Here is a 13,657-nt window from a genome sequence, read left to right as displayed (position 1 = left end):
GTAGGAATAAAGCGTTTCTTTAATAGCACAAATATCTGCCATGGCACATCGAATGGGTCCAAATTTTTTAACAAAAAAACCCAAAGTTCAAATTCATCCCAAATGGAGTTTTCCAAGTAGCAAATATAGCTTTATATAAAATTAGAACCATAGGAAATTGTACAGTAGTTGTAAGAGTACTATGAGTACGCATTGGCATATATGCATATATGAGTCTACATCCTTTGTAGCGAACGGTGAGGTGCAGTGAGCATTGGACAGCTGAGAACATCTAGGCACGCGTCCCAAGAGGCTCCCAACCACCCGATGTTCATTGCACCGATGCAATAGCTATAGACGATTTTAATACCATATATAGAAAATATTTTATTCAATAGAGGATATGTCAAAAAGCAATCAGAACGCAACACGCTTCCATGCAAGTTCAATCACAGCCATTACTGCCCAGAAAAGTGTCTGAGCCTACAACATCAAGAGATACATTTGGTTATTGGCAAGAGCCCGTGTAGCATAGAAAAGGAAAAGTGTTTATGAGCATATGTTGAGGAACTGACGCACTAGTGGCTTAGCTTAGATAAAACATTTCTTTCCGTTTTTCTTCCGTTCCTTACCGTCAGCTAGTGGTTCAGAGAGAAAGATAGACCTATAATCTGTTTTCGGTACTCTCAAGTGGCTCATATAAATCAAGCAGTTTTCGGGATGGCGGTAGGCCTTTGGTTAAAAACGGAAGGTCTCGTCTGGTAGGTGAGTCAAGTTACAGGCAAGCGGAAGCCCGTGTCGTAATTTGAAACTCAAATTTCTTCGAACCTCAAACACCTTTGGATGGACGGTCAATGGAAGAGTTTGAAGATACCTACTAGAGGATACATTTGATTAATGGTAAAGAGAACATTACCTGGTTGCATGGCCCCTGCATCAGCATATGGATCAATAAGGATGTGCATTGAGACTTCTGACATGGGGTGGTGGGATTGTCATTCTTTACCCAAAAAAAAAAATGGCCACTTCACTGCCCATGTGTCTAGGCGCAGGAACTCATGACTGGGTAACATCTTTTTCTCCTTGATTATTTTATTTATTTTTCTCGTTCTAAAATAAAATTAATAAAAAAAATCTGATAGTCTTAATCCATATGCTGGTGCAGGGGATTAAGAAAGTAGAGTAACTTTAGAGAGAATGTCACTTGCAATGAGACACCTTATTCCATCCCATATCTGGCAATGCACCTGCTCATGCTTTCTGGTAAATTGTTCCTTTCAGATAGTCTTCATCACCAAGTTGACGCTATCCAAGTTGATGACCCTTATTAATCTCTCTCTCTCTCTCTCTCTCTCTCTCTCCCACCCAAATGTCTTGTCAGGCTTAAACAAGGATTAGATAGGAAGCACTTAGCCACTTACCATGGGTCATTGTTGTTCTTCTCCTTAGCAGGCTAACACTTAGAACAATATAATATAATCACCATATTAGATTTGTTTACCAAGAAAAAAAAAATCACCATATTATATTCTAAAAATCCTTACTTTTAAGGAGGATAATGAACCTGTCGCCATCTGGGTTTCTTTGTCTGTGAGTGTTCCTTTGATTTCCCTTCATCTTGTTACAGTTTCGCACTCCTACGAACCCTGATGAGTGATGACTATGTTTGTTAGCAAGAAAAATTAAAGGGAAAATAAGTGAAAATCTTCTTAATTAATTCTTCCTATGTGTGTCCCATTGGTATTGAGGTGAGAGTATTATTATTCTTGCGGAACAGTCCATTTTGATGAGTTATTTTGTCCCAAGAAGAATTATTAATATTCTTGATGTTTGCTAACCTTTAACATTAACTAGAGAAAATTTTAACTCCACTATTTATTTTGTTGTTGACTTGATTTGATTTATCTGCTTTATCAGCTCTGTGCATCATTCATTGGTTGTTATGTATCTCTATTAACTAGCACACCAGTGGGAAATGTTTTGCTTTTCTAAACACACCATCATTAAATTATAACCACAACTCAAGTGAAGGAACTGTCAAGTGAGTATCTATTATTTTCCAATGTAACTTTGTGTACTTTGCTGCAATTCTTAACAGTAGAACACCACAAACCTCTGTCATGAGATTGCTGTCCAGTATAGTATTCTCTGCAAATATCTGGTGTTGCAGAGTAACTGAGGAACCAGGTTTTCTCAACATCCTTCCTGCTCCCATGTATCATCTCCTACAAGAAATGGGCATTTCAATTCAATGACTATGCATAATACTATTTTGTAATCATTAAAAAGAAACAATATATTTTGTAATGTTCCTGTTCTTGCTCTGCATTTTGCTGGATGAGCTATAGATTAACTAGTCTGGACATCTGTACTGTACATCAAGTTAGAATAAACAAATCATCATTAGATTCCCTTAACCATGGACTGTTCCTTGAAAGGGTTAGTTGGATGCAGTTGCAGTGCAAATTATCAACTAATCAAACTAAACAGGATTGAATACATGAAAACATCTCATGTCTACTTGTTTTCCTCCCACATTCTAAGAAGCACCAACCAAATTATTCTACCTCTTATTTAATAAAGTCATTATAAACTAAAGCATGAGAGTAGTCATCCACATCATCTTTAATTTTAAATTACTAATTGTACAATGATCCAAATGAAGGCGCTTGACTTATTCTGTTTGGCCTAAACATAATCTTGATCAGCCTGGACAAGTCTCCAACTACACGACATACTGATAATCCTCATGCACTTCCTATTTTATCTTCTCTTACATTGCTGATTTGCTGGCTTCACAAGATTCAAGCGCGAGGAGACCCTCTCAATGAGGGACATGGGGAGCCATACATGGGACCTAACTTCCAATACTTGTTATTTGCAGTAAAATATTTCTCCAGTATAATTAATATAGAGGAGGATATGAAAGGACATTTGAAACTATGTATAGATATGATTACCATCAATGTTGCTGCATTGGAACAAATACCTTTGGTATCACGTTGGTTTCCAAGACACAATACTAATGTGATTCTCCACCTCAACAGTAATGAGTGGTAAGTAAGGTTAGGGTTATTTAGGGAGTTTGCTTTTATTTTTTCTTAGGTCCCATGAACAATAACTAACTTTGGGAATTAAGTAAATATTTTTAAACTTGAAACTAAACTAGTGAATGTAAAATAAATTTTAGACTTTCTTATTTTGTAATAAATTATCTTATCTAGTGGATCTAGGTAATTTCCCCTTACATTTAAACCCACCCAAACTAACACCTATACCCCAACTCGCAAGTGAAGAAGAAAATTCTAAGCAAGTGGAACATGAAAGAAATTCATGAGATTCCATCAAAACCAAATCCAATAATAAAAACATGAAAGTACACAATCACATGAACTTTTTCCCTTAATATATTGGAGCTAAACTCAAAAATAGGCCAATATGAAAAGGTAACTGATCAAACAAAATCACACACTACTGAAGTTTTTCTTGTGCTTGCTCATTTTATTTTAGAGAGTGTTCACAGATCTTCAAGGATTAACCTAGTAGGTCTTTACAACTTTGGTGGGTTATTGAGCAATCTACACCCATCAACGAAACAGATAAGAACAAAAGGACCCAATCAGTTGTTAGACAGTCTACTAAAATTCCATTACGAAAAGAACCATAGTTCCTAGATGTCCCAATCCAGTATTATGGTCATTCAGCTATGTTATTACAACTAGAGGATTCTTAATTTTTGGTCATTCTGTCTTAACTAGCTCTTTTCCATTCTTGAAGCCCTTTCCATGTCTTTTACTTTTGCCAAAATGTTACTAGCTTTTGCTTTACCTTTCAGGAACTGATTCCAAGGTCACTTTTTCCAATTATCAACATTGCTTCATCAGATTCTTCTTCACCTACTTTTTAATACAACCATCTTCTTTCATGTCTCTGTCTAAAGGTAAACTTAAGTCTTCTTGAATTTTCTATTCTTCTTTCCCTGTATACTTTCTTTACAACCATCCACTATTCTAGATTACATGCAAACAAGATTAATTATAAGAAATCGGGTGTTATTTTCAGCCAACACCTTCGACTGTAACTACACATCATTGCTACAAGGTTGATTGACATTGTCGCTGACTTTGAGCTTTGGATAACTTTCCGAAGCAAATGCATGGGATTCTATCATCTAAGGCATGTAGGTTGGCTAGATTTTCTTGCAAGAATTGAAGTAACAATCTTCTTTCAATCAAAAGCAAACATAACTGAAATTTTCTCCTGGGTAGAGAAGAGGCATCCAACGAAGACATCGTTGATTGTTTCCAGACCCCAATAGATTCTCAGAGTCTATGCTTACTAGTCCAGTACATCAATTTTCCTCATTTAACTTTCCACCAGCCTTTTATCACATTGACCTTGGTTTTGGATATTTCATCTTTTGACAATATTTTGAAAACTAATAAACTTGGCGTTGCAAGACAAACAGGTGTGGTGAAGAACCCTCACAATCCACCATGCCATCTCGAACAATATTGAAATACATTGTCATCCAATGTTATTGGTGCAACTTATCTATTTCTGTTGGGTGTTCTAAAATGTCTTTTGAGATAGAAACATTGTTGTTCCCACTATTATGGCCTTAATGCTTGTGATATTGTTCTAAGAAAGCTAAACAAAGGCACGTTCAGACTGCAATAGCAAATGTTATATCCAAATTTAAAGTTTCACACAGACAACAAATCTTCATGAGTAAGCGATAGTCCCAACTGCAGTACAATAGAAAATTTTCTTTCGCTACTTCGATTTCACAACCTCTAAATCATAAAAGAAAAAAAATATGAAACACAAACATTGCTCAAACTGCAATATGACATTACAGCTGATCTATCACTTAACCACATTATGCATACTTGAGGCTGGGAGAGAGGGGGGAGGTGATGCATAAACAAGTCATCCTATATGCGAGTTACTAAATGACAACATTAATTTTTCAGGATAAGCACTTGACTTCAGAGGGTATTTCCACTGACATTAATGAGTGCTCCTCAAAGTTGACAGACTTCCAGTTGGAAAGCTTAAACTAACCCAAGACAGAGAACAATGGTGCGATGTCTCAAAATTTGCTGAAATAAGAAAAAGCATATCAAAAGTAATTTTTCCTTCAAGTGAAAGAATGTACAATAGTGGAAAATATAAGCTTCTCTTATTTTGATGTAAATATCAAAAATATTTCAAAAAACAGGTATTATTTATACCAGGATAAACAATATCAATTTATCAATAACATAAATGAGTAGCGAAAAGATACTAGATACTAAAGTTATCAGAACAGACCCATCCTTTTAATTTCAGTGTGGTATTTGCAGGGGGCAAGGGGGAAGCTCTGGTAAGTCCTAAATCCTTAATATCAACTAACTTTGTGATTTTTGACAAGTAATAAACATATCTAGCTGTCAACTAATTTTACATTAATACTAGTTTAGGGCTGTAGTGGGTGACCCTGTGGCGCAACGGTTCAGTTGCACTATTGCAATATATTGGTCACAGGTTCAAAACTTGGAAACAGCCTTTTCTGTGAAACAAGGCTACATACATTTGCCCCTGTCAGACCCTGCAGTAGCGGAAGCCTTCGTGCACTAGGTTGCTCTTTACTAATTTAGGGCTGTCTTGTGATTTTCTGCTGTTGTCTGGATTCAAAGATTGGTTGACATCTACTATTCAGAAAACAGTATTTACATAATAAGACAGCCCATGGCCAGCACAGTGATGCTGTTATCAACCTTTATAAATCCGCATATTAAAGACCAAAAGCCCATGGGTCAGGCCTTGGAATAAATTTGTATCTGGCTAAGTAAATGAGCAGTGACACTGAGAGGACCGAATTCATGATCAATTTATAAGGAAACTAAATGGAAATTAACAAACTTTGTCATAAGCTTACAGAGGTGGTGAAAGAGTGTCCCAGTACCTGACCCAATTTAAGTTGGGGAAGGCTTAGTTAAGTTTAATATCAAAAGCTTACAAGTCAAGATTGCCAATTTTGATACCTGTAATGAAATTTGTCAGATCACAAAACAAGTATTTTGACTTTACATATCTAAAAACAATTATGTTATCCAAGAAAGAGTTTATTGTGAATTAGGAGAGTGGAATACAAGATTTCATCATATATAAGAGCACTTTCTTTGTTACAATGATCCCTTCTGTCATCGGGTATAACCAAATCCTGTTTTCATACACATTTTTACACCGTACACTGAAAAAATCTGAAGGAAAAGACTGTCTACCACTGGACATGGAAATGAGGATATAGCTTCCACCATCAATCCACAAAAAGCGATTGCAAGAGCAACTTCTGGTTGATTAGACCTCATACTCTGACAGCTGTAATAGACTTTTTTCTTCCCTTCAGTCTTCACACTTTGGAATGTCGAATACAGAATCCAGATATGAAAGTTTTTAAGTCCATAGGCTAAATGCTGCTACAAGCACCATCAAAAATCCATACTTCATTCCATTTCATTGGTTTGACCAGAACTATCCATCCCACACATCTTTCCTTACTCTAACCCTTTCACCATTGAAATGCATATATTTCCATTTCGACTGGTATTTCTTGACCACCATCCTCTTCTTGTCTTCTTGGCCCAACTTCTGGAATGCGCGTGCCACTTTGCTTACTGTGTCTTCATCAGGTTTCACCCCCACTTCTTCCATGTCTGCAAAGACCTGTGTTTTTACAGCGAAAAATAAGGAAGCAGAGAATGATATTTACTACATGCCTTGAGAGCATCAAAGCAGTTAAACTAAGCAGACCTAAACATAAAGGAAAGCAACACACAAGTATAAATAATGTATGTCTGCTTTGACAAGCAGATGAGGACAAAGTGAACAACTTTCATCTGCAGCAACTATGTGGCTGCAAGTCACGTAACTCTTTGGAGAATCTTGGATTTTCCGGAGGTTGGATTAATGAGTTGATGACAATCTAGACATATGGAAACATGTCTATGTAGTATAAGGGAGAGAACAAACTTAAATATTTTTGCAGAAAACCTTCACTAGGAATTTTTTTTTCCCCTTATTTTTGTAAGTCGAGAAGAATCTACAGAGATCAGAAGATGGCCAAGGGATATATGCAACGAAAGGAACTCAGTCACCTTCACAGATAACTTTCACTCCAGGAAGGATATCATGGACATTTTCAGAAGCAGAGTAGCCATGCCATCTTGTTCTTGTTTTCTTAGTCTATGGGCATCATCAAGTTAAATTCCAATGGTCATTCAATGAGGAATCCAGGAGGACCAAGACCATCCAGCAGAGGCACAGCTTTCACGGATTGAAGATGACATTTCTCATGGACAAGATGCGAAATACTTTATTTTTTGCTTTTTTCGGTCCTTCTAGTTGGAAAGACTCCAACAGAGAAGAGCAACTCTGTTATCAGGATTCACACACTCGCTCTCCGTATGCTATAAGACACTCATCATAATGGGTGATTTGTTCAACAATTACTGGTTGATATAAATCCACAGATTTGCTCATGCAGAAACTCTTTTTACTATGAGACACCAAGACCTTGGTAGCCAAGATGAATACTCATTCCAATGAAGGCCTCAGTCAGCTAACAACATAGTGGACTCTTTGCTACGTAAGGATATATTTACTGCACATGTAAATCTCTGTTCATGCTTTTTCATCTGATTTTTTTTTAGGTCTTCTCTTTTTCTCCAGTTGATTCCTTCCCCTCTTAGAGACAGACTTTGTACAATTATGATGGATCTGGGAACAGTCGAGGGATGAAGAAAATCAGTGACTTTATGCTTGAACAGGGGAGGAAGTCAGGGTTCTAGGCCGGATCAATAAGTAAATTGAAAGGGTATGGAGTTTCTAGATTGAAAACACCATATGTTTGGTCATCGTAGGATATCAAGAATTCAGTTGGCAAGAGTTCAACTGTAGGTTGAAGAGGGACTGTTTGGTGGTTGATTTATAGGCTGCCAATCGGGTAGAGATTATTTTTTAGGTTTCCTTGTTGATTTTCAAAGGTAGATGGAAATGTGTGAATTTTAAAGGCAAAATGATGTAGCTGGTAAGGCTTTAGATGATGGGATTTGTGATCATACATTTATACTTCAGTTTCAATGAATTATGACTCATTGACTTGTGACTGTTGAGGTAGCAGAAATCGGTCCAAGGTTTTTCTTTGTTTTTTTAATTTTTTAAGTAATCCAAAGATGATTGTGAGGGAAATTTCAGAACTCAAAATATCAAAATGTAGGTCCTCACCAAATTGTTAAGAATATTAGTATGAGTGTTCATTTCCTCAGCTTAACAAAGGATATTGGTACTGGAAATACTTTAAATGTGAAGAATCTGAATACTTGATATGGTGATCATACAGACGCAGATAAGGAACAAGTAGTTTGTCTTCCTGTTCTGCACAAACCGGTAGAAGAACTATATTCTGAGGCAGATGATCAAAGTCATTTCTATAAAATATAGTGATTATCAGATTTTTTATTTTATTTTATTTTTTCAAATTAAAGCTGACCAGTACACAATTTACAGAACCTAATTTCCAATGACTTAATCCATAAGGTTTTATTTTTAATACATTTATTCATTTTCCAGAGAAAAAAGCTTCTAAGACAGATAATTGTTAGAGATCGGACTGCCAACAGGGGTTCAAAATCCAAACCCAAAAAGGCCCACCAGATATGAACTCTGAGGGAGAGATATTGATCGTCTGTGGGGTCCATTGTCCACTTCCACTTAGGGTCTTTCTATTTCTACTCCCTAGAGTTTTCATTCAATTAAGACTCCAACACAGGGTCCTGGTTAAAGAAAGTAAGATTATTTATTTACAGTTTTATTGCATAAGAAAGAATGGTTGAATGGCTATTCTCTTCCCATATGAACATAGTTAATGGCTTGGCACCCAGGCACCTTGGTCGCCTAGACGCCATAACAACTATGCACACATAAATGTTGAAATCATTCTTTTAGGAGGCTGGATATTTAAGTTGAGAAAATATTACTCATTTCTCAATGGGTATTTTCAGATCTTGAAGTTAGATTCTTCTTCTTACCGCAACTCGTTGATTCCTTCAGACCTCTTGCCAGAGTTTGAGTTTCGTAGCTGGATGTACAGATAATTTTTGTTTCATTCTTTTTTTTTTTTGGTAAAGTCCTTCAGGCCTAATGATAGATTTTGAGAGAATTTCATAGCTGAATGCTTGAGGCAAAAAATTTCTCTCATTTGGGTTTCTCTATTTCTTATTCTTTCTGTTATTTTTCTTTTGTGAGTTGGTACATTTATTTGGGAATATCAAATTGTTGTTCCTATATAGTTTGCCATGAAGCCCCAAATACTTGTATGTTTAAAATCCGATTCTTGAACTAGGACTACCTGTCGATTGTCCAATGTCCAGCATCAATTATTCTCACCATTAACTCTACGTTCTCTATATATGTATATGTATTGTCACAATGAATGAAAGATTCAATCTTGAACACCTTTGGTTCAACAGAAAGGCAATATTCAAAAAATCTGGAAGGCACAAATGCTATAACAGCAGAGAAACCAGATATTCAGTATTTCAGTGTTAGGAATATATGAGGTACCTCTATTATCTTCTCCATCATGTGATGATGATCATACAAAGAGATCATCCTAGAAAACAACCGCTTTGAGACAGAGCGTGTATGAGCATGCAAAATCATGTTCCATAGAGACTCAGCCTCATCTATCCTTCCATCCATATCAAATGCCAACAGCAGAGTGTCATATGTTCCCATCGTCAGTCCTTGACCTCTGGCCAACATCCACTTGGAAACCTGGGATAGACTGGAATTAGTATCCCAAACAATCCCTTTAAGCATCAAACTATGCTCATAAAATGCTTCAAATGCCTACATGTAAAATCTGAGGCTAAACTCAGGAAGTAGCCAGGAGATATTAAACTAAGATATGAGTAACAACCTATACTGAAACAAGTAATTGGCATCATCTCTTAATTCATTTTGTCTTCCATATCATCTAATCCAGTGGGCTATCCCACCATACTGCATGTATTATCCTCTTATATTGTTGTTTGCTTACTCCCCAGGAGCCAGAAATTAGCAGACGTAATGGCTATCATTTAGCATAACAAATTTTTTAAACAAAGTTGCATGTCATGAACAAGTCACAGTAAAAAATATTTGAGAAGACTGATGAGTTTTAATTGATACAATGTAAGAAAGACTGTCAGAAAGCTATCTTTCAGTTTATTTGCTGCAAAAAAGAATTGAGTTATGACTGAATTTTTGCTGTCGATTAACTCGCTAGACAAATTGACAGTTCAATAACAGAGAGGATAAATGTTCCATACATTATATTAGAATAAAAGATAAACACTACCCAAAAAAATTTTCAGAACTGTATACTTGAATTATGCGCAACCATTGGTTCCTCTTCCGTAAAATACTTAGAGCTTTACTTGCTGCAATCAATGGGAATTCTGTCTCCCAAGCCGTCCATTTATCTAGTGCTCCATACACGGCTTCTTTCTCATTGGGAAGTCCTGACACCTACCAATTCAAGGTTCACAAACAGCGGGAACACTCAAGGAATTAGTAGTTAAAAAGAATTGCTTAAGCAAATCCAAAATTTCATTCAGAGCCAAAATGTTGCTTAAAAAACTCTCACTACTTAAAAGTGCCCAGATGAAAACACTTGTTTATGATATTAAAAAAAATAATAATAATAACCACCACTTACAATTCGGACGAGATTGATAGCCTTTTGCCCTGACCCGGCTGATTCTCTTTTGATCCACAAGTGATGCTCTTTTTTCCCTGGTTTCTTGTTCATTCTCCTGAGTTCAATACTCGGTGGTCCAAGTGAAGCAATAAGTTAAAAGAAACAAAGTAGGATAAAAAAATAATTAATGGATGAAACCCAAACCGGAAAACAAGAAAGGGGGAAAAAATTACTTATCAACAGCGAGGGACTTCGGTTCTCGTTGTTGAAACCAATCATTTGAACTATCGGCGTGACGAACACTCGTAACCTAAATTAAGCATTAACGGAGCAATAATAACCGGAAGAGAAACCTAACAAAATTTCCAGTAAAGGAAAACAACTACAAAATGATATCAGATTTAAGCTAAAAAAAAAAGTGCCAAAACCATTTACGTAAGAGTCTTAAGTAGCGAGCAAACCTTAATTACATTGGTTCCAATCACTGTAAACCCCTTAGGCTTCTGCAACTGCAAAAGAGGATCTTGGAAACTACGAAACCATGACACTGGTTCGGTCGTCTTTATCCGCCGAGAAATGGAAGAAGCCTGGAGCGGAGACTTCCATTAATAATCTGGAAATGAAATGGAAAGAAGAAAAGATGCCAAGAACACACAAAAAAGATTGGTTAACCTGCAGGAGCTCCAACGAGGAGAACGAACACCGAACTGGATTTCCATTGCACCAAGCCATGCCCCTCTGCTTGGTTTCGTCCAACCGGCTATGTGTGGAGTCAGCGTCAGGATTTAAAACCCCCGAATCAGGATCCGTATTGGTTCCTCCACTACCGATTCGATCTGAATCTGACTCGGAATCGGCATATTTTAGGAGTGTAAAATGATATAACTTATATGTTGTTCACATGGAGCCTACATGGTTAGGATTGAAGAGCAAATGTTAGTGTGGGACGCCATAGAAGTAGGGGTGTCAAAATCTAGCCAGAACCGATAAAACCAATCGAAACCAATTGATAAAACTCAAATTGAATCAAATTGATCCTCATTGGATTGGTTTTGGACTGAGACATGTTGGGATCGACTAAAAATGGATCCAAACCAAACCGATCAACAATCAAACCGAATGAAGCCGACAAAAAATAAATGATTATGAGATTATAAATTGGTGAATTTTGACTATCCATTTTTGATAATATTACTGAGAAAATTTGTTATTGTAAAGGAAATTGTTACAATATGAATAGAGAAATTGATTTAAAAATTATAATAATGCTTCCATTGATTTCCTTGTTCACTATACAAAATTAGTTGGATAGTTAAATGAATGATTGGATGATAGAGTTCATTTTGTGATTTCAATATTAGTTATCTACTCAGTAATTTGTTATTTATTGGTTTCAATATTAGTTATCTTTCTTTTACAATGATAAACCATGATTTAATTATAAATTTAAAGTTTTTTTTTCGTCAAATCTTATCACTATAAGTTATGAATGTAAGATTTCATTATGATTCAAGCTCAATAATAAATCGATCTAAACCGGTATTAACTCGATATTAAAAAACTGAAATAAACTAAAACCAAATCAGACCGAAATTGAAACTGAAAAACGAAAGTTTTTTAACTAATTGATTTTGATCTCCTTCATTCCTAGACTGAAACTGATTCAATCCAATCAGAACTGAACCGAACCGATTGATTGACACCCCTGGGAAGAAGGAAGTTCTTGCCTCATCATTGCTTGAGTTGGCTAATTGTGGATTTGAGTTGAATGCCCCACTATTGTTTGTTGTTGGTTCTGTGGAAGCATTGTTTGTCATGTGGGGGCTTAGGCCAAGGACTATGATCATTACTATGGAGCACCTTTTTTTACTTAAAAAAAATGTTAATTATTTGAGGATAGACATTGGGCGAGTGATTATTATCTGTCGTGGGTGTGGTGGTACAACAAACATTGGATGGCTAAGACAATATCAGCAAGCGCTTTGATGTCGGTCTGACCATCGGATGTTCACCGCACCCACGGCTGAGGATGTTTTCACACCATTGGGCCCCCTTTTTAGACTCTCCATACTTCACAATGACTACGGTCCATATTCTCTACAACGAACAGTAAGATACAATAAGCATCGATCGGCTGAGAGTATCTGAGTACGCGCATACGATTTTCAGACTCCACTCGTATGGACGCAACACTAACTCTCCTGGTTCGTCTTTTATCTTTAAATTTACGGCTACATAAGCCCTAAACCCCTAAATATCTGCTCCCAACAACATCACCATTTTAACCTTATCTTCTCTTCATCTCTCTCTCTCTCTCTCTCTCGCTCTCTCGCCAGCTCTCCGTGCAATTGCTTCTTGCCTTGTCTAATGGTGACACTCAATGCATATCTACTCCCCAAAAATATAATTTCCTCGTCATTAATATCTTCAGAATCAAGTGTGAGGTCTTCTGCTCCAATCTATGCCTCCATTTCTCGGGTTCCGCTCGTTTCTGCCTTTCGATTCAATTCCTTATCTTACTTCCCAACTCGTTCTTCCTCCAACTCCTCTGCCTCCTGGACGCCCATTCGAGCGGCGGTCGGTGGAGATTACACTTCAAGGAGGAGTAGTAGCAACGAGCCTAGGGAGACTATTTTGCTACCCGGCTGTGATTACAATCACTGGCTCATCGTAATGGAATTTCCCAAGGATCCCGCACCCACGAGAGAACAGATGATTGAGACTTATCTCAATACTCTCGCTACCGTATTGGGCAGGTTAGCTAGCTCTTTCTTTCCCGGTTTTCTTCACTCCAAACCCCCACCCCTCAGGTTCGTAGCCTCAAATGTTATGCCCTTTCATGTTTAAGCACAACTTTTCAATATATCTTCTTTATAAAACAGAAGCTCCGGCAATGTGGAAGTTTTGTCAATTCTATTCCCGAGAGAGAGAGAGAGAGAGAGAGAGAGA

At 36.9% G+C, this 13,657-nt stretch overlaps 2 protein-coding genes across 2 annotated transcripts in view; one reads left to right on the top strand and one right to left on the bottom strand.

Annotated features, from left to right (window-relative positions):
- Window positions 1-6,073: 6,073 nt before the first annotated feature.
- On the bottom strand, window positions 6,074-11,536 carry LOC122070053 (pentatricopeptide repeat-containing protein At4g18975, chloroplastic). The gene is made up of 7 exons (XM_042634147.1): window positions 11,381-11,536; window positions 11,170-11,295; window positions 10,942-11,018; window positions 10,727-10,823; window positions 10,393-10,536; window positions 9,589-9,801; window positions 6,074-6,690 (listed from the first exon to the last, which is right to left on the bottom strand). Exons 1-7 carry the CDS (start codon window positions 11,438-11,440, stop codon window positions 6,499-6,501), a joined length of 909 nt encoding a protein of 302 aa, XP_042490081.1. The 5' UTR covers window positions 11,441-11,536; the 3' UTR covers window positions 6,074-6,498.
- Window positions 11,537-12,831: 1,295 nt separating this feature from the next.
- The window catches only part of LOC122070052 (DAG protein, chloroplastic-like), a gene marked incomplete in the record, with an annotated part of 2,439 nt that continues 1,613 nt past the window's right edge, over window positions 12,832-13,657 (top strand). The window contains 1 exon segment of the mRNA XM_042634146.1: window positions 12,832-13,464. Within this exon segment, the coding sequence (XP_042490080.1) occupies window positions 13,076-13,464 (389 nt within the window).

This window comes from Macadamia integrifolia, unplaced genomic scaffold (genome assembly GCF_013358625.1).
Source record: "Macadamia integrifolia cultivar HAES 741 unplaced genomic scaffold, SCU_Mint_v3 scaffold814, whole genome shotgun sequence".
NCBI lineage: Eukaryota > Viridiplantae > Streptophyta > Magnoliopsida > Proteales > Proteaceae > Macadamia > Macadamia integrifolia.
Note: the sequence above shows the minus strand (reverse complement) of the source record. Positions and strands in the feature narration are given on the sequence as shown.